Source organism: Anopheles cruzii, chromosome 3, assembly GCF_943734635.1.
Source record: "Anopheles cruzii chromosome 3, idAnoCruzAS_RS32_06, whole genome shotgun sequence".
Taxonomy (NCBI): Eukaryota; Metazoa; Arthropoda; class Insecta; order Diptera; family Culicidae; genus Anopheles; species Anopheles cruzii.
In genome coordinates, this window is record NC_069145.1 from 38023442 (window position 1) to 38043866 (window position 20425).

Here is a 20425-nt window from a genome sequence, read left to right on the forward strand (position 1 = left end):
CGTCTTCCGATGCGTCGTCGACCACCATCGGGTCGGCCGAGTCGTGCCGATTATGCTGCCGGCGGTATGGGGAGGCACTCTCCTTGGTGGCACCGGCCGACAGGACGATCACGGTCGGGTGCGAGGTCGCCGAGTAGTCCCGGATGTAGTTCTGCAAGATGCTCAGAAAGAACAGAAACGCCAGCAGGGTCAGCACGGCCGTCGACGCACCCCGGAAGCGCAGTCCTTTGCCGAACTTCCCGTGCGGTCCCCGGTGCAGCGCGTACGGTGGCGGCAGTGGCGGTGGCGGTGGTGGTGGCGGTGGGTGTGACGGTTGTCCCCACGGCCCCAGGAAGCTGGGCAAAAATCCGCCCGGCCCGGTTCCGTCGGTTCCGGGCCAACCGTAGCCGCTGGCCGTAGTAGCGTCGTCGTAGACTTCCGGTCCGCTGCCGGGCCCGTAGACCGGATACTTGCCACTGGCCAGCAGCGTGGGCGGTAGCTCTAAGTGGTGGACACGTTGGCTAAGGGTGGCCCCGGTACCGGCGGTTACTGCAGCCGCCGGCGGCATCAACGTGCTGCTCGTGCTGAACCGCTGCAGCAACCCGTCCGACATGGCGAACTCACAGTCCCGTATGGATGGAAGATCCGTAAACCTCAACCGGCCGCGACGTACTAACCGGTCCGGGCGCGCTTCCGATGCATTTACGAGGAACCGGCGCGACGCGACCGCCGCCGGTGGTTCAAGGTTCAGCGCGCGACTTGAACTTGCACGCAGGACCCACTGGGCCGTTAAATTGACACCCTACGGCGGCCCTCGCCATCGGCGTCGGTGATTGTGTCAAATTACGCCACGCGACGAAGATGTCGAGCACGGGGCCAAAAGGCGAACGGCTTTTCCACTCGCGCGCGGCCACCAAATTGGTCCCTGGCCCTTCAGAGTGGTGTGTCTTTGTGCAAACGCAACCACTCGTTGCAGCTCGTCTCACCACTCGCTACGGTTTCTATTGTTCCTCGCGAGCTAGGCTGTATGTCCAACCCGGGGGCAAGGCGCTTTCATTTGAAAAACGGCAGCCTACCATCGTTTAGCGTGGCGAGCCCATGTCACTTTCGCTCACAACCCGTGCATGCGATGGCGAATCTTGGTCGGGGCACCAACTGGACCCGACCGGGTCGAAAATCCAGCTAGAGTAGCTTGCAGGATACCGCGAAGTAGAAGCTTCCAATCACCATTCCCGACGGCGGTGACCGGAAAAGCTGTCGCCGCAAGGACCCACGTTCGCCGTTGCTGGTGCATTTTCGCGGCCATAGCTACAATTACGGTCCATCGGTTTTCAATAAGCCCTTTCCGATTGCTTTATCCTTTAATTATTATATGGAATCCGTCCGCCCGCGGAGTGGAACCTCGGAGTTTCAGTGGATAATTAATTGTGTTGCCCAAATCCGAGGACAACGCGCGCAAATAAATGAAATATGAATCCATTTCCGAGCGCGCACCGGGCCCCCCTCTCGGGAAAACACCGCGGCTGGCGATGACCGAAACTTCGCTCACGCCGGCCACAACCTTTGGCCTGTCGATCAACCGATAATCGGTCAAACGTGAAATGGTGCACCTCGGCCAACCGGAGTCTCGGAGTGGCGCAAAAAATCCACGATCCAAAAATGGAGAACAAAAATGGGACCAGCGTAAGCAGAAAATCAACCGAACCGGCCAAAGTGTTAATTTTATTTTAAATAAATGTAGATGAAAAGCTGGAGACAAGGCGCGGAAAATAGTGACCCCGATGCCAGCAGCTGCCACAGCAGTAATGCGCTAGGTGCTGAGGTGAACGGCCATCGCACCGACGCGCCCGGCTCCTACGTGATGCGGTAATTAATCTCTCGATCGTTTTCAAGTTTATTTCATAAATATGTTCGGCCAGCAATGGTTGGCGCCTGTTCGTCGGCCGAGCCGATCATTCAATAATCAATTGGCCCCAAATTGATTGGGTAAGTGTTGAAAATGAATGTTTTATTCGACTTATCATTCTCTGGGCTTTCGCTGCCCCATCGCTCCCCGGGCGGGGCGAAATTCGATTCTTGTGACACGCACGCTCGTCACTTGCGCCCATTGTCACCTTCTGGATGGCGTGTGAAAACCGTTTTTGGGGTTCAGAATTGTTTTTTTTTAAATCATGTTACTCACACTTTGAACGCTTGTTATTATATGCGCTTTTGTTTCGTTTCTGCGCGTGTGCAATTGTGCATTCACCGTCCGTTCTTATGTTCCAGCGGTGGTCCGAAGTGCTTTTTCTGCTGTTTCCAGCAATTACTCTTTGGCCTGTCCCCCACAAACATCATCAATAATTTCGCGCCCATGCCCCATCGATTAAATGTGCATTTGCAGTGAAAACTCGTCAGCGCCGCAAAGTGAAACCGCCCCCAAAACGCCAGGAGCACATTTGAATTAATTATCACCGATACGGGAGCTGTGGAATAAAATGGTCCTCAATATCACAACCATCTCTATAGAAGTATATGAGCTGTATGTTAACTGTAACTCAGTCGCTGCTTGTAACGTTCCACAGTAAGTTGATGTTTTGTATGATGCCGAAACTTTCGAAACGGTGCACAAACGCATTGACAAATGGTCATGAAGCGGGCGTCTCAATTAAAAGCATTTTCTTAATCTTAAAAGAACGGACCCGACCGTATTTTATCAATTAATAGTAAATCTGTTGACAAAATCAATGAGCGATAGTGGAAAGATTTTCAAAATTCAAAAACAAACTGAATAAACGCTTTCAACGAAACGTTTCGTTCAGTTTTCAAAGCTTTGTAAGTAGCAAAGCAAAGTATAAACAAGCACGCAGCTTAAAAGCGTTTCTAAAAGTACGCAGCTTGCGGGCGCTGCGTATGTGGCTGCGTTAGTTTATTTTTTATCATCATCCTTTCTTCGGATCGTTGGAAAATAATTAAAGAATGGAGAAGGACACAAAAAAGGCAGTAATGGCCGAGTTGAATGAAAAGAAACAGAATCACCGTCATAGGATACAGTATATTAAATTTATTGTTCGACATGCCGCTTCGTTTTCGCGTCGCAGAGTACTATTAGCCTAACAGAAACCGGTAAAACATCTCACTATAAACATTTTGAAGGGTGTTTTGTTGTCTATATTGATTACACTTTTGCTCCTGGTCCTTTTGATACCGAAAGAAAACCAATTTACGCTTTATGCTTCTATGCTAAGGTTTTTGTCATTTTTGTTTTTGCTAGTTTCAAGTCTTTTGTCAGGGTGACGGGCTATCGATACAACACGCAAAGTACACAGTCTGTTCCGCAATACTATACTAGCTAAGTTGGTCGCCAAAGTGTAGAGTAGTTGTACTTCAAATTACCGAAAAACCATCTCTGGGTTGCTGGACACGCAATACTCTGCCCCCCATTTGGCACATCACGGATCTGGTGGTTGTTTGAGGGGCTCGCATAAGGCAAGTATTCCAGGACAGGACAGTTAAGGTTACTCATTAATTTGCACTTTCCGTTTCTGCGGACCCTCTTGCGAGGGCGAGTAGTGGGGTGGGCTTACATGTAGATATGGCTTAAGGATTATCGTTTAGAAGAGAGAGGGAACGATCGTTGCTAATCGAGCTTCGTGGTGGCGCTGCCGCTAGCGATCCGAGGAAGCACGCATTCCGCCAACCGTTCTGAAGTTCACTGCCTCGTGCGCGTCGCATTCACAAGAGCGTCACCAGCAGGAGCGTTATCGTGACGATGAAGCACTGACCGATCAGAACGTTCCTGGCCGGGGCACCGTTGGACCACTTCAGCCCGGAATAGTTGATGTTGGGAACATTTTGTTCTAAAACCAAAAGAAAGGAGGCACACAAAATAAGGTCCCGTTGGAATGCTGGTTGCTGCGATTGCCCCGATAGGAAAAACCGATAAAGCTACCCGAATAAGTCTACTCACACTAGAAAACTTAACAAACGGCCAGCGAACGGCTAAGGTCAGCACCGCCCGCCAACGGAATATGGAGGTATGTATCTCGGCACTAGAGGGCACTACTCCCTACAAAACGGACACTCACAAGGACACAGGAATAACGGATTCTAAAAAACAAGGAACCACAAGGAAAGAAAAGAAAAAAACGAGCACAAAAACGGAAAAGGTGAACAAAACAGGTCTAAAATTGACGTCTAGCCACGAATGGCCACTTACCAAACAGGTTCAGTCGAGCCTCCGATTGGCCGACCTTGTTCGACGCCTTGCACACGTAGTCCCCGAAGTGCTCCTCGGCCACCGAGCTGATCTTCACCACCGACCGTGTCACGTCGTCGGGCGAACCGATCTGCGAGATGCTGTAGGAACCGCCGTTGTGGATCTGTTTCCCGTTCCGGTACCAGGAGATGGCCGGAGCCGGAAACGCCTGCACCACACACTCGACATCGATATCGTAGTCGACCGCTTGGGCCACCTTCGGCCGCGGTACGGATATGACGGGCGAGAACTCCACCTCCAGCGTGATGGCTTTCGTGTCCGACTTGCCGACCCCGTTGTCCGCCATGCAGTAGTAGGTGCCGCGGTCTTCAGGCTGCAGCGCGCTTAACCGCAACTCGTTCCCGACGTACGTTTGACCACCGAGCGGTAAGATTGCGTTGTACTCGCGCTTCCACGTGATGGCCGGCCGCGGGTAACCTTCGGCCCGGCACACCAGCTCCGCGCTCTCCCCCTCACCCTTGGTGATGGTGTTGGTGTGCTGATTTTCCAGCAGGATCGGCGGGTGGCGCACCTGCAGCTCCACGGTTTTGGTGACTTTCGTCGTGCTGGTCACCTGTATCTGGCACTCGTACAGTCCGGCATCCGTGTTGACGATGTCGTTGATCTGTGGAGGCGAAAGTTCCGGTTGTTGGTAAGACGGATCGCAACGGACTAGACAGCCTTACCTCCAGCAGATAGTTGGCCGCGTTGTTCTCTTTGGTAAAGTTCAGCTTGAACCGATCCTCGGCCACGGCTAGCTGCACCCCGAGCGAGATGATGTTGCTTTCCTTCGTCCGATCGCGGTTGCTCTTCTGCCAGCCGACGATGTAGTTCTTCACGTTCGCGATCGAACAGTTGAGCGTCACTTGTTCGCCGATGTCGCGGATCTGTTCCGGGCTGATAAACACGATGCTCGGGTTTGGGGCCTGCTGCATTGTGCCTGGGAAGAGAGGGAGAGATTAACACACACGCCATTACATTCATGCCCAGTTCGGTTCGAAATTCATTCACTCGATCGACGAGACGATAAGACGCGGTACTCCACGTCGCTGCCAAATCTCAGACAGCGCACAATAGGAACTTCCCCCACTTACACAGTGTCACAGCGCTAAGGAGCGTCATTAGTGGCAAATGCACTCGTCGCTTCATCCTGCCAGCTTCGCGTGTGCGTGCGTGCGTGTGTTTATATCCTTTGATTCCCCCACAGGAGCGGATGTCAGCAGCAGCAGAAATGGGCGACTGAGCGATTCACAATTATGCTCCCGAGCACAGAGTTCAGCGAGATTAGCGATAAGGCAGACACCCGACACCCCGAGACTGCCAAAAGTTGCCTCAACCACTACAAACAAACGCACAGCCGCCGCCGCCGCACCGGCTTCACATACAGGCGCAACCAAAGAGAGTGAGAACTCAGGAAAAGAAACTCGAACGAACGAACGACGAACAAGATGCTAACTGGTCAACGGGCAACACACAACTGGCGACACACGCGGCACACGGAAACGGTGCGAACGGAATGGATTTATGCTGTGTGTATGCTGTGAACATATGTATGCTGTGCCCGCCGAGATGGAACCGCGACATCACGCACACACGCACACTCACCGGCGCAAGGATGCTGCGTGCGGCGTGCGGTGGATGAGCACGGGCGTTGCCATGGAAACCGTGACAAGATTACCTGGTCATCTCGAAGCAATTTCAGGCTCATTTGCTGAGAATGATTTCTGCGTTCTTTCGATTTCAATGGATTCGTTCTTCCTTTTGGCATTTGTTTACCTATTTGCACTCTTTGGCCTCATTTCGAAAAGCAAGTTTCATTTGCTTCCTACCCATTCACACACATACACAAACCCGCAAAGGAAAGTGAAAAACCTGTTTTCCATCGGCACACACACACACACTCGTCCGCGCGTGCGATCCCTTTCGTTGGGCGGTGTTTTTGAACCGCAGCTTATCCTATTTTATAATGTCACCCCATTCTCGGCATTCGCCGCTTCTCGGCGGAGACCGGGAAAAGGCGGCACGTTTAACTCTGTGCTGTGCTGTAACGATGTAACCCAAACCACACTCGTGTCCTTTCAGCCCTGGCGTGTGAGCGAGACCGGGCACCAAACCGGTATTGGGTACGGCAACACGCAGGTAGCATAGGCGCGCGGCGGGGGCGCGTTAGAAGCCATAGAACTGAGAAGATGAAAACCCCGAGGAGAAAATGCGGAGTGCACGGACGGACGCTGGTGTTGACACCGAAAGTCTGCCGGGCCGCCGAGATTGGGCACCTCTCGAGACGAGGTGCCGCAGACACACGCTCTTGTGCGTTCGCCCTCCGCTTCGCTTCCGGCAACGCATCCCACAGACTTTAAACCCTACCGCGGCGTGGCAGACGCGCATCTCGTAAATTATGCCGATTGAAGTCGGTGAAGAATGCCAGCTATTTTTCGGTCGCCGGGTACCGAGGCTCGTCCAACAGGACGGCCACCAATACCAACGCAGCAAGCGTGGCCATCCTGATGGGTTGCTTTGATCACTTTATAATTTTCGAACCCATTCCCAAAGGAACGGGTTGGGTTGGCTGTCCGCTGCCGAATTAAAAACGCGCTGACCCGGGATGGGTCCAGGCAATATGCCGCCGTCTCCGGCACTTAGTTGGAGGAGCAAATCTCTTCAATTCATTATGCTTTAAACAACAACTACCAATATGGGAATTGCGTGCCGTGTCTGGCGCCACTGAGAACCGGAGCAGATTAACGCCGGCGACAATCGACGATAACGCGCGTCGTAGCGGAGTGTTTATGGCCATATGGTTGCGCGCTACCCATCCAGGCCCACCACGTGCGGTTGCTGGTGAATGAATTTCCGTCGGTACGACTTCCGTTTCCCAGACCCACGGTCTGGTAATGAACGGCGTGTCAGCGCGCGTGTAACCCTCGCAATCTTCGAACACTATCGTAAATCATTTTTCTGATGTTACCCACTGCCACTGCCACTTTTGGGTTGTTAAAAAGGCACCCAACAATGATGTTTGAGTACTAAGATCTGCTTTAGAAACAAGCCATTTACAGGCTGGTTCATAAAGGATATTTTCTTTTTCGTTTGGTTATAAAACAAAAACGGCTAACTATTTGGTGTTTTGGTTACAGAAGGTTGGAAAATATGAAAAACTCATTTCCAAAATGGTAGGTCTTCAACTCAAACAGTACGATATTTGAAAAGCACATTTAATTTAAACTTATTTTCACCTCGGTAGTTATGTTAATTGTTGTTTTGTAGTTTTTGGGGTTCGGAAAACCCACACGTCGTGCAAGAGAAGTCAATGCACCCAAAACGAGTGACTATTGGGTGCGGTTTTTGAGTCTAGCAACATCATCGGCCCATTTTCTTCGAAAATGAAGAAGGAGCCGCCGTTGAAGGCGTACGATACCGAGACTGGTTCCTCGACGAAGTTGAAGCTGAAAACTTAGACCACATTTGGTTTCAATAGGACGGCGCTATGTGTCATACAGCGTCAGCTACAATTGATATTGTGCTCCCCATCTTCGGAAATCGAATAATAAGCAGAAGTGAGGTTGTGAATTGGCCTCCAAGAAGCTTCGATTTGACACCATTGGACTGTTATCTTTGGGGAGCGGGGAAAGATAAATGTTACGTGAACAAACCAGCAAAATAGGTTACTGCTAAGCCAGCCGTGGTAGACATTTGACCAAAAATGTTTTACATTAAAAAATGTAATGAATGAACCTTTTGAATAAATGTTCAGTCATCGAAAAATAATACGCCGTTTTGGTTTTATAATCAAATGAAAAAAATATCTGAAATGGACCACCCGGTACAAAAGGAATTATAAGTCTTCTACAGTAATTATCTTCTAATAAATTATTTGAAAAAGTAATAAAATCTTCTAAGAATAAAGAGTAAAAAATCCTCTAAGAAATTGTGATAAAAAATAGAGTGGACATGACATCGAACCGGCACAGGACCGCAACCAATTAGCAAATCCGTTGCAGGATCCTACCTATCTACGTAGATCGCGCTCCCGGCCGTTGTCGGCACGCACATAACTTACCGCTAAACCATGTTGGTGCCGCGCCTGTCACCGATCATGTTATGTTTAGTCCATTTTTCACGCACATTTCAAACGCGTTGTCACATCACCACCTAATAGACGTGTCCCGTTTTGGGGCGAGCCGGCTAATATAGAAGTGAAACCCGGACATTCGCCGGCCTGGTGCGCTGCGAGCGTCTTCGAGACCTGCACCGCATGACCTTGCAGACCCATCACCCATCCAACCCATCCGCCAACACACCCTTCCGGCCGTGGTTTTTCGCACGCCAATGCCACACACCATCTACCATTCGCTACCGATAGATGTCGTTCGGCGGGTCGTGGCAAAAATAACATTTTAACTATCCATTCCATCTCACCGGTGGTCGACGCTTCGCCGTTCCGGGAGCTTCCGAATCAGCGCGCCACATCTGGCCGCCACCAGGGTTTGCGGGTCGGAGTGGGTCGGAAAATAAACGAACACCCCGCCACCCACCGCTGCTTCCGCGACGCGCGGCTGAACGGCGTCGTTTCGGCGGACCGTGACGTCACCGACCAGACCATGATTTTCCGACCCGAATTTCCCGGGCCCGCTCCCAAAGCGGCCAGAAAGGGACCACACGAGCGTATGCCGAGCACGGCGAGGTCAACAGTCAGAGCCGAAGACAACGATGACGACGAGCCGACGACATGCTGACTCCCGCGCGCGCGGAGTCCACGCAAGACGCGCACACCCGCGGCCACAACGAAGCCGGTTGCGGGCGGGCGAGCGATGCGATTGTTTTGTAAACTAAAATTGCGCACTGTTAGCAAACTGGTCGACGGTACGCGCTCTTGTGCCACTTTGCGAACCCTCAACATAACCCACATAACCCACATTCCGGTTAGTGGGTGGGTGGGAACATCAAAGCTGCTTCCGTAAGCTGTGCGTGGGTTTCAATCGATCGTCGTAAACAACGCACTACGCACTACGCACTGGCCGGCCACAATTAGCTAGGAAGGTTGTACAGACTGGAATTAGGGCACGGCCTGTCAACATGAAAGTCTTTCCCATGTAAGAATGGACCTTTGGAGCGCACTTAGCTTAGAACGTTCCAACAAACCATAATACTTTTATGCTGTTCGCCCCCTTTTGTTGGCTACCATTCATCGAAATGTTTTACGGGAGCGAATCTGTTCAAATCATTGTTGTTGAGTGTTGTTGATGGAGCAAAAATGGCTGTTTACGACTTCACGAAACAGAATGCTACTAAATGGAGAGTCACAAATGCATCTGAGGGGTGAACACAACAAAACCTATCCATAGTCAAATGATTCCAACTGCTTTGGTTGCCGATAAGTTCTAGTACATAAAGAAGGCTCTTCAGTTGTGTAACGTCAAGAAAGTATGCTCTGTTGATATGTGTAATTGACGTCGAAGCAATAAGACTTACGGACAAAAATCGTATAAGTTTTTTGGGATGCGAAAGGAATTTTGATCGTTGATAACAAACTAGTAAAAAAAATCCGATTTTTATTGAAACCTTTTAGATCAGCTGAAGGAAACAATTCGTTAAAAAAGACCCGGTTTGCAGAAGAAAAAATTCACTAGATTTGGGCCGTAGTGACTTTCATCTGTTTCCAGACCTAAAAAAATCATGCGTGGAAAGCGTTTTCCATCAAATGATGACCTCATAACAACTGTGGAAATGTATTTTGTAGCTCTTCTAGATTATCACTTCAGGGATGGAATTCATAAATTGGAATCTCGTTGGACCATGTGTTTTGACGTTCAGGGAGACCCTGAGACACTGAAAAATAAAGCGTATTTCAAACCATAAAATTGTTGTTTTCTTAACGAAGCACAAAACTTATTGAACAACCCAGTAAGTTGCATTCTCAAACACTTCCTCGATCGCTTGACTGTTGACTGAAGCCAGAATCCGGTGTTAAGCACAAAGATAACTTTAAAGCGAAATGGATCCGCGTGCTAAAGGATGTAGAGGAAAACACGTGACTTCCCATGCAAGATGTCGCTAAAAAGTGAACGGAAAGTGTTCCATTCCTATGATAAAACGGAAAGAAAATCTTCAGAATTGATCGTTTGATTTGATCCGATGCCACTTTCTCGGTCGCGACTGTAATCGCTACCATCGTTACACAATCGGAACGACCATCCCCTACGCCGATGCGCCCCGACGACCAATGTAATACAACAACCCCGCCGCACTGTTTCCACCAGCCATCCACCCACCCATCGGCCCATCGTCATCGTTCTCAGTGGCCGCTCTCAAAAAAATGCGCCCAACGTTCGCTCGGAGCGCGCGCGCCAACCCGAAACCCGAAATCGACTAACTCCGGCCGGAGAGTGAACGGCGTTTGGCGCGGTTTAGTCGTGTGTTAGAATCCGCTCGGTGCAGTTCAGATCTTGGCGCGCGCGGTCCTTCGCTTACTCGGCCGCGGATCAAGCGATCAGGCGTGCGGTCCACAGTTTAATTATCGCCCTCTCGGCGGTGACGCGCGAGAAAGATCGCGAGATTGCGCCTGACATTGACATTGGGAGGCCGCCGTTGCAGCAGTGTGCACCGAGCAGTGGGTGTGGTTGGCGAGGCTGTCCGCGCGTGACAAACATCATCATCATCATCATCATCATAAGTGCTCGTCTCGATCGTCCCCACAAGTGTGCCGAGCACGTCCAGGGGTGCCGCATCAACGGGAAGCGACGCCCAAACTACGATGCCAACCGATTTGGCACGCAACTGTACAGTGTAGTGTCGTGCCCGGAAGCTTCCGGAAAATTACTTTCCCACCTACACCGCCCACACTGATGAAAATGCAGCGCGCGAAAAGTGTCCCACCGTTCGGCCAGCAGCAGCATCTGTTGGCGCTAGGATCGTTCTTAGGTAAGGCGAGTGCTTGGTGATGGACGAAAACGCGTCTCCCACCGACTGCCGGGGCTGGTTTCCTAATTAAAACGCAAACCGTGGATCGTGCGCTTGCGGATCGTGGTTTTGCGCGCTACTCTCCCTCCGCGCCCGCAAACCTATCGGCCAGCCAGCTTGCTGACGCACGGCGCAATTCGACGGTCTGGACATTCCGGAGCGGCCTTGACGGGGGCGAAATAAAATATATCTTCGATCTTTGGCGTATTGGACGAATGGGAGATTAGATATACATTCCATCCCGCGCGCGGGTCGCGCATCTGATCGATGGAACGGATCGTTGGTGGCATGGGGCGAGCGTGTAAATTTCCGGAACGGAACCGAAACTCACACGGCCAGTTCGGGTTTATTTTCGGACTCCCGAGTCCTCGCCGGAGTATGGTTGATTTTTGTGTGCCTTTCCCATAATTTTTGAACTTGTTACCTCGGGTGTTGGCTTTGACTCATGCGGACGTTCCGCCTGTAAGTGGCCACTCCAGAGGAAATCCTTCGAAAGAACACCACATGCCCCCCGGGTTCAAGTGGCAGCATAGGTTCGGGCTGGTTTCGTGAATCATGCCGCAATGGATTTGTATCCAGCACTTCCATATCCCAAAAGATAGGATCTTCCGGCCATGAGCGTCTAGTTTTACTGTCAAAGTACTGCTGAAGTGATTTGTTATAGGGCAGATTCAATCAACTGCTGTAATGAATCTAATATTGGGGAACATTTTACGTAACTAATCTAAACCCAAGGCCACGCTTAAATGGAGGGACCGCAATTAATAGAATCAATTCCATTACGTAGAATAGAATGCCAGTACGAGTGAGTCATATATCTTAACCTCTCAATCTTGTACAATAATCCACGGGTATTACACCGGATTAGGCATCCTAGATGTTTTTAAGCTTGCTAGATCACCAGATCAAGAAAACACATGCTTTTTTTGAGTGCTCCAAACCACTCTGCTCGAAACCACTTCATCGCCAAGCGCGAGCAGCGCTTGTTCCAATGTCGTTATGCTAACAACGTTCGAGAATTGAATCCACCTCCGCCAAAAATCGATGACCATCACGTGACACTCGTACGGTTCGTCGTCGCGTCGATCAGATCGCGAGCACTCTGCCTTAGCGTGTGGGTGTGATCGACGTTCGCAAAGCATAACAAATGAACAGGCCCAGTTATCATCCGCCATCGTGCAAACAACGCCTGTTCCCATCTTTGCCTCAACTCCGACCGTCATTTGATTCCCCCGAGCATCCTACGCGTATTGCTCCGCTGGAGCTTCCCCAAACCGACCACAATCGCGCACTATCGATCATAATCGTCGATAATCCAGCCGATCGATCGGATGCCAAAAGCGGGAAGCATTCTGCGCAATTCCGCGTCGGTGCTGCTACTCACTCGCCTGTTACCGATCAGTCGAGCAGTGCGAAGAATCTTAACTAGCCTGCTACGGCGCGATCGCACTCCGGATCGCGTAATCGGTCGGTATTATAAGGTTAAAACGAACGTTCGACTTTATTGACTCGCACAGAGCAGCTACGCTTCGCGATCGCGTACAAGCTCAAACATAGACAAACACATATCGTTTGGTGTGATCATAAATCGCTCGGTTCTCTAATCTTCAAACAGTACGCTTGAAGTTGGTGTCTGGAATTCGGTAAACAGTGCCGCAGTCGAGTGCCGCACCCTCCGCGCGCAGTCCACGGGGAACTTGAACTTGAAACCGAACCGAGGAGCTCCACTGGAGATCCCTAGAACGGAGTGAGTTCGGCACAAAAACAACCACGTTATTGAAAACCATTTCAACATGGCCGACATGGCCAGCTGGCTGCGCTGATCTTCCTCCACAATTTGCTGCTCCAGACCACGCACTCCGCGCCAAATCGAGAGATCCCACACACACAGCGTGGACGCAGATCACCTCGGACCAAACCTTTGCCTTGGTGAGGGGTGGTTTTGTTTAGAGCACACTAACTGCCACAACTAGAGCGAGCCGGAAATGGTTGTCACAGTGCCGCAAGTCCGAGTCGTTCCGGCCTACGTCCCCATTCCGTTAGTAGAGTTGTGGCCAGCCTCGAAACCCGGAGCGTCCTTGGGCGCCACTATCACGATCAAATATCCATCAAATTAACGACCTCCGCCCGCTCATCACCGGTTGGGGGCGGCGGTTGTGGGTAGAGACCTTCCTCAAGAACCTTCCCCAGAGGTGGAGCCAACAAGTCTTTGCCCTTTTACGTCGCCCTCAGTAACTCTATCTGTTTCGTTGTCGTGTTACAGCAAGAAATGGGGCGAGCAAGTCTGATTCCGTGGTTCACCATTTTATTGCTTCCTTTTTTGTGATCAATAAATTTATCGCTCGCTGCTTCACGCGCCCCGAAACATTCCCAACACCCACCCGCGTCCTGCTGCCACCGGCGAGGATTTGCCAAAAACCAGACATCCCGCTTTTACTCTTTCTCCGGCGGGCGTCGGTGAGTTCCACTTCCGGTGGCCCGGTGGTGGAGGTGAAGCCGAAGCACAACAAACAAGACACTAGAGGAGCGACGACCATGTGCCATGAGTGCGTAACACACGCTACGGCAGCCCAAAACGCGAAACACAGATAACTGGCGGGACGAGACTCCTCGAGAAGAATCGAATCTCGCCGAATCTCATTCACCACAGTTGGCCGTCCTTTTCTCTCCCAAGTCGTTGCACGCTGATTTCTGAGTTTTTCCCATTTATCCACCCACCAGCCCACCCAGCGGGCGACTGCCACTTCCCTTCCCTTCGGTGGTCACAGTTGTGTCGCGCTGTTCGGTATGGATTTTATGGGACCAGAATTACTGGCGCCATGCCAGAGTCCGCCATTCGGTGGGCCGCGGAGCACAGGAACAGGCGGAACGACAAGTGAACGTCAAAGATGTTGTCGTAGTTTCGGCGGGCGGGCAACAAAAAAAATGGCCCTGGTCAAACTGGGGATCCGCCACCATTAAAGGGCACCAATTCAATTAAATGGCAAGCGTCCCAAGGCGTAACGGCCGGGAAGTCGGATGGATCGTTGGGTTTGACCTCTTCGCTTGCTTCGGAGCTCGGCCTCGGAGATCGGGCGGGTGTGAGCGATCCGGTGCGATGTGCTCCAATTAATGCCACCGCTCGACTGTCGCCCGCTAAACGTTTCCAGATATTTTCATTACGCCCCGCAATTCACCGGCCACAGGCGTGGAGCAAGTTGATTAATATGGCGTTACACCCTGTGTGCTCTGTGATGTTGCGGCAGGGCCATTCGGTTTCGAGGTGATGCTGTATAGTGGGCCAAACGAAGAGGCGCATCAAGCTAAACACTCTGAAACAATTAGCCACGGTTGGCAATCCATGATACGAGGATTTCTTTGTGCAAAACAGTTACTTGATTGTTAATCATTCGAAAGTATGATGCATTCTGGAACAATGTGCAACAAGCGTTAGTCATTGCGTTCGAACCACGGATTAGCTCGTATTCAATCAACGATAATTAACTTGAAGCTACCGATGCTGGTATTAGTCGCATACCCTCCCAGCACGCGTGGTTTCTAACCTGATCCGTTAAGCGTTACTCATTGATACTGGAATGGTTTGTATTGATGCAATAACATTCACCGCACTGGCCTTCATTATGACGTCAAACAATTACAAAGGAATTAAGACCCATTCATCCGTCTTAGGATGCAGTTTCTATGCTCTTTGTGACCCACTTTGTTTTGATGAAAGTACATTCCAATTCGTTACTTCTCTTGTACAGTGCAAGTTCATACATTTTCAAATTCAAGTCGAAAATGGTTCGATCGTATTGCTTCTGCCGCTGTGTAAATTCCGATTCTGTTCTGATCGTTGTGTAAATATTCCTAGGTCTAGGATATCTTTGAATCACGTAATGCAACATGCTCCAAATAAAACGGATTTTGTTTCGCTGAAAAAACGCTAGAAATTAAAAAAAAGTTCCATTAAAAAAGACAATTCTTTACAAATAAGTTTTGCTTAAAAAATCCATTATTTCAAAATGAATTTAAAAACTTTATTTAAGATGTTTCCCATGGTCCAATTTGCGTGAAATATGCATCGTTTTGTTGCATAATTTGTTGCTATTTACTAAGTTGCTAAGTAAAAGGTAGCTTCATAATGCCTCTTTGTCTTGGTCTTTATTGGCCAAGACCTCTAGGAATCTATGTTCACAATTTTCTCTTGGACGCAAACTTTAAGAAATGGGTCGATTTCGTTCCGTTTGGGCAAAACTTCGTAGATTTAAATACGATCCATTACATTTTTTGTGTTGATTGGTGTGACATCCAAACATTGAGCTTCTTTGCGAATTCAGCTTTTCACAAATGGTTTAAAACTGTTTGATGGCTGATCTTTAGCTCCTGGGCGATGCTGGGCGACTAATAACATGCCGATCAACTATGATTTTTTCTGTAATTTTATAGACATTTTCGAGGACGGGTCTGCCTGTGCGATGTGCATCTTTAACATAAAAAATAACTGAACCGCGTCGATGAAACCAAAATTGCATGTAACTAGCTGTTACAGTATCGGCACCGTAAACCCCATGCACAATTTCATCGGCCTAGCTTGAATTTCCACCTTTATCGAAGAAAAACTGTAAAATATACCGAATTTTCGATTTGTTGACTTCCATTTTTAACACCCTGTAACTCACAAACGAATGGAACAAACAAAAAACAGTGAAGGCATTTTTATAAGTGTAAAGTGTCCGCTTGAAAACGAACATAAACTTGAACCCGTATGATCGATACTTCACGAGATACGATCACTACCCCATCTACCGAGATAAAAATATAGATTTCTTTTCAACCAATCTTATATCAGGCGTACCTCTCGAATTTAACTTTTTACGGTAAAAATTCGTCTTGAGTTACGTATAGTAAAACTGTCATGCTTCGAAAGTAGACATTACCTACCCAACACGATCGATTTCTTCACCTGCTTTCTTTCCAGTCCCAGTACTTTCGATGCGTGGTGTACGTAGCTCAACGTTCGTTGGCTCCGGATAATGTTGCTGCGTACATCATATCTGGAAAAAATCTGACTAAAAATAGGCAATCGATTAAGGATGCATTTTGAAACACCTTCCGCTGAATCGGCCAAGAGTTCCTGTAAATTATTCCAAATGTGTACGGACAGAAAAGATTGATTGCTGAGAATGAGGCATCCAATCCGATGCAACCGATCGATTCATACTTAGCGAGTGCAGAGTGTAGAATTTATGGGCAACGAAAAGTAACAGAAAACATACGTTTCAGCAGCACACAAATCATGTGCAACTTCCATTCCCGGGCCCCCGGGTTGAGGCCCTCTGCTCATCACTCCAAGATGGATGCTTGAAGCGCGTGCTCGCCGACCTATCATTAGCTCGTTAATAACGAAATTAGTTTACAATCCAATCCATCGGCAGAGCGCGCGTTCGCGGGACGCGGCCCGTGGCCGCAAAAGCCGCACGAAATATAAGCTCGCCCGGCCCGCCACCCGGCAACCGGAATCCCCCGACCCCGACGGTTGTTTCGTCTAGTTTCGTTCCTGCCTTTTTTGCGTAAACGTTCCTTGCATAAATCATGCTTGCGCCTTTTTCCTGCGGCGACGACGACGACCGCGATGGGGTAACATTTTTCTGCATGACACTCCCATCTGGGCCGGGAGCATGGTTCGCGTGGTCGGCTCGGACCAACACGCAACATGATACCCCGAGAGCGTTCAATCAAATCCATCATCGCTCCTGGAGCTAATGGCGCATATGGCTGTCCACACAGCCGCCGCCGCCGGTTCCAAGAATCGCCCGGTCGCCGTCCACGATCGTGAGCGTCTTCGAGCGTAGCGTTCGATTTTCCATTTTTCCCTGTTTGGCCGCAGTGTTTCCTGTGCAAAGGGCGTTTCAAAGGCAGCCCTTCCGGCCGCTGGTGACGCTGCTGTTTGATGGCCCAGCGTGGAAGCGCACACCCCACGACAGTCGATATCGGAATGTAATGTAAAACCAATAAACACCACCACGTGGCGGAGAAATTATCGCCCGTTAGGGCGCCTTCGCGGGCGACCAAGTCGAAGACGACCACGTTGACGGGTCGGCGAGTAAACGGCGACGACCGTGATGGTGATGGATTTAAAGGAAGTCCGCTGCTTGTTTACTGCACCTTTCGGTCCCATGCTGCATCCACATGGCGTCTTCGCGTTGTTGCTGTGATGTGATTGCGTAACAACAACTGACGCCCGAGCTGCGGTCAGACTTACGGAACTGGGGCGTACACCGTTCTTCGGCACGAGTGACTAATCGATCGATCGATGCTTTGTGTTTCTTTTTATGGCGCTCCCGCGCGGTCGGATCGTAGTGGTCGCATCCATCCTGTTGGCATCGGGCGAACGAGCCACGGCCAACGGGGAGTTTCACGGGATTCGACGTGCCAAGTGTCAGCAGGGTCGCGATCGTACCCAGGTGAGTCACAAAGCGCGCGGCGCCGCGATGTTCCCTGACTGACGGACGCGGCGTTCTCTTTCACCCGTGCAGATCTACGAAGGAGTCGATAATGTGCTCATGAAGCGGCTCCAAGCGCTGCGCAGCGAGATGCGCACGAGAACCTCGACGCAGAGCGCGGAACTGGACGCGTACCTGGTGCCGTCGTACGACGAACATCAATCGCCGTACCAGATGGAGTCGGATCAGCGGATAAAGTTCCTGACCGGCTTCACCGGGACCGAGGGCGCGGCTGTGGTGCTGCTCCGGTCCGCCGCCTTCTGGGTGGACGACCGGTACGTGGAGCAGGCCGACCAGGAGCTGAACTGTGCCTGGCGGCTGTTCCGGCACGGCGAGCGCCCATCGATGGCCGAGTACCTGCTGGCGGAGCTGACCCCCGAAACGCTGGTCGGTGCCGACCCACAGCTCATCCCGCGTTCCCACTGGAAAGCCCTCGAGACGGACCTCAGCGCCGACTACATCCGGATGGTGCGCATAAACCGCAATCTGGTGGATATGGTGTGGGGCAGTAAACGGCCCGCTCCGAAGACTAACCAGATCCGGGTACATCCGGTCCGATTTGCTGGGGAGCGGTGGGAAGCCAAGGTCGCGCGGTTGCGTGCCAACCTCACGGCCCTGCGCTGCGACGGCATGATCGTGGTTTCGCTCACCGAGATTGCGTATCTGTTGAACCTGCGCGGCAGTGACATTCCGTACGTTCCCGTGTTCAAGGCGTATCTGCTGGTGACGCACCGAGAGCTACTTCTCTACACCAACACGAGCCGCGAGACGCTCAGCTTGAAGAACCACCTGAAGGCGCACTCCTGCCACAATGAGAACTGTGTCCAGGTGCGCGAGTACGGAGACGTGTGGCGCGACGTGCGTACGATGGCCCAACACTGGCACCGACTGCTGGTGCCGAGTGCCGTCGTGTTCGATACCGGGGCCTCGGAAGCGATCCACGCGACACTTCCCCGGAACGTAATCTTCGAGCGGCCATCGCCCATAATCTTTATGCGGGCGCAAAAGAACGACGTCGAGAAGCACGGCATGCGCCGGGCACACGTCCGCGACGGTGTGGCCATGTGCGAGGTACTCAGTAGGTTGGAGGATCGCGTAAGTACCCCTTTTTCCATGCAGGCGATGTAGGTAAGGATTCACTCCGTTGACCATTCCATTTCGTTCCAGTACGTTGCCGGTGACCACATCACGGAGATGTTTCTGGTCCGGGAAATCGATCACGCCCGCAAAACCCAGAACAACTCGGAGGGTATTGCGTTCCCAACGATTGTCGCTTTTGGCACGCACTCGGGCATCCCCAACTATGTACCCTCCAATAGGACCAACATTGAAGTCGGAGACGGCACGCTGCTGATCGATTCCGGTGGACAGTATGAGGATGGCACGACCGATGTGTCACGTACGCTGCATCTGGGCGATCCGTCCGCCGAACAGATCCAGGCCTATACGAGCGTTCTGAGTGGCATGATCCGCCTGTCGATGCTCACATTTCCGGAGAACCTGAAGCCGGCCGAACTGGACGCGATAGCCCGGGGACCGGTCTGGGGTTCGATGAATGATTATCCGCACGGCACCGGACACGGTATCGGCTCTTACTCGGCGGTCCGTGAATGTAAGTAAAGCGAGTGGTATGTGACTAAGAAGAGGTACAACCTTTCGATCCGTTTCAGCTCCCATTAGCATCTCGTATACGACGAAGCAGCGCTTCACCTTCAAGGAGGGCTACTTCTTCTCGAATGGTCCGTAAAATCTAGCTTCAGATAAAACCCCAATGATAAACGGACATCTTTTTCCGCAGAACCCGGTTACTACAAGAAGGGAGCGTTCGGTATCCGATTGGAGAATGTTTTGGAGGTTGTGGACACGGGAAAAACGCATCCGTCGGGAAATAAGTTTCTCTCGTTCCACGATGCGACGCTCGTGCCCTTCGAACCGAAGCTCATTGATCGCACTCTGCTCAGCGTTCCAGAGGTAAGCCTGTTTTGGTGTCGTTAGAGCCTCAACTTACTTTATCTTGTTGTTACAGAAAAAATGGCTGAACGAATACAATGCCCGTATCCGGCAGCTGGTCGGGGAAGAGCTGAAGCGGAAACACAAAATGGATGCCTTCTACTGGATGATGAACAAAACCCGTCACGTTCCGGAGTACCTCACCGAACAGGACGTACACGGTGCCGCCAACGTTTGCCATCTCAATTCCAACGTGAAAATCATGCTACCGATCATCCTGCTAGTTGCAAAACTCACTCTTGCCTGGTTTTAATGGGCCACTTGAGGTTCCAGTTGTTTGCTGCAGTAAAAGAATCGAAACGCAGTTTGTCAGCAAAGAAACCAATCCCATCCCCTTTTAACATGCGCTAAACTTAATTTTAGGTGTGTCTCTCAATCGGCACCTCCGCTGTCGACGTTGTGTTTCGCGATAGTGTTTTCTGCCATATTTTTTCATCGTGCTGCACAAACAGGATTCGCACGACAGTAGAACCGCACAACGGATCGTTAAAGATGGAGCAATAGTTGTTAATTGGAAAAGCAAGCACAGGATCACGCGCACAAATCGAGATGAGGATCATTATTTACACTCTGCACCAATCGATGTCCGTTATTGGTTGAACGATGGCGCGGCTACGAGCGATGGGAACAGCTAAGTGGTGATATTTTATTTATTTCTCGTTCCATCAATCAGAATCAGAAGAAACGATGAACTAAGAATTAGCCATTATCGATGTAATAAACTAGTCCACGAAACTTGCTAGCGATTCTTTCT

At 50.7% G+C, this 20425-nt stretch overlaps 2 protein-coding genes across 2 annotated transcripts; one reads left to right on the forward strand and one right to left on the reverse strand.

Annotated features, from left to right (window-relative positions):
* Window positions 1–3527: 3527 nt before the first annotated feature.
* Window positions 3528–5365, reverse strand: LOC128273751 (lachesin-like). The gene is made up of 4 exons (XM_053011785.1): window positions 5311–5365; window positions 4903–5156; window positions 4178–4841; window positions 3528–3818 (listed from the first exon to the last, which is right to left on the reverse strand). The coding sequence occupies exons 1-4, from the start codon at window positions 5363–5365 to the stop codon at window positions 3694–3696; spliced, it is 1098 nt and encodes a 365-aa protein (XP_052867745.1). The 3' UTR covers window positions 3528–3693.
* Window positions 5366–10643: 5278 nt separating this feature from the next.
* Window positions 10644–20397, forward strand: LOC128275382 (xaa-Pro aminopeptidase ApepP). The gene is made up of 7 exons (XM_053013862.1): window positions 10644–11137; window positions 17519–17622; window positions 17695–18756; window positions 18829–19273; window positions 19332–19400; window positions 19460–19632; window positions 19688–20397. Exons 1-7 carry the CDS (start codon window positions 11062–11064, stop codon window positions 19922–19924), a joined length of 2166 nt encoding a protein of 721 aa, XP_052869822.1. The 5' UTR covers window positions 10644–11061; the 3' UTR covers window positions 19925–20397.
* The last annotated feature ends 28 nt before the right edge of the window (window positions 20398–20425 follow it).

What these genes read in the sequence shown, in the direction of transcription:
- LOC128275382 (XM_053013862.1), top strand. Translation starts at nt 11,062, where the DNA reads ATGAAAATGCAGCGCGCGAAAAGTGTCCCACCGTTCGGCCAGCAGCAG. An exon ending in AGGGTCGCGATCGTACCCAG is followed by an intron (nt 17,623 to 17,694) that starts GTGAGTCACAAA and finishes TCACCCGTGCAG; the next exon opens with ATCTACGAAGGAGTCGATAA. An exon ending in CTCTGCTCAGCGTTCCAGAG is followed by an intron (nt 19,633 to 19,687) that starts GTAAGCCTGTTT and finishes TTGTTGTTACAG; the next exon opens with AAAAAATGGCTGAACGAATA.
- LOC128273751 (XM_053011785.1), bottom strand. Translation starts at nt 5,365, where the DNA reads ATGAAGCGACGAGTGCATTTGCCACTAATGACGCTCCTTAGCGCTGTG. An exon ending in CGGCCAACTATCTGCTGGAG is followed by an intron (nt 4,842 to 4,902) that starts GTAAGGCTGTCT and finishes TCGCCTCCACAG; the next exon opens with ATCAACGACATCGTCAACAC. An exon ending in GGCTCGACTGAACCTGTTTG is followed by an intron (nt 3,819 to 4,177) that starts GTAAGTGGCCAT and finishes TTTTGGTTTTAG; the next exon opens with AACAAAATGTTCCCAACATC.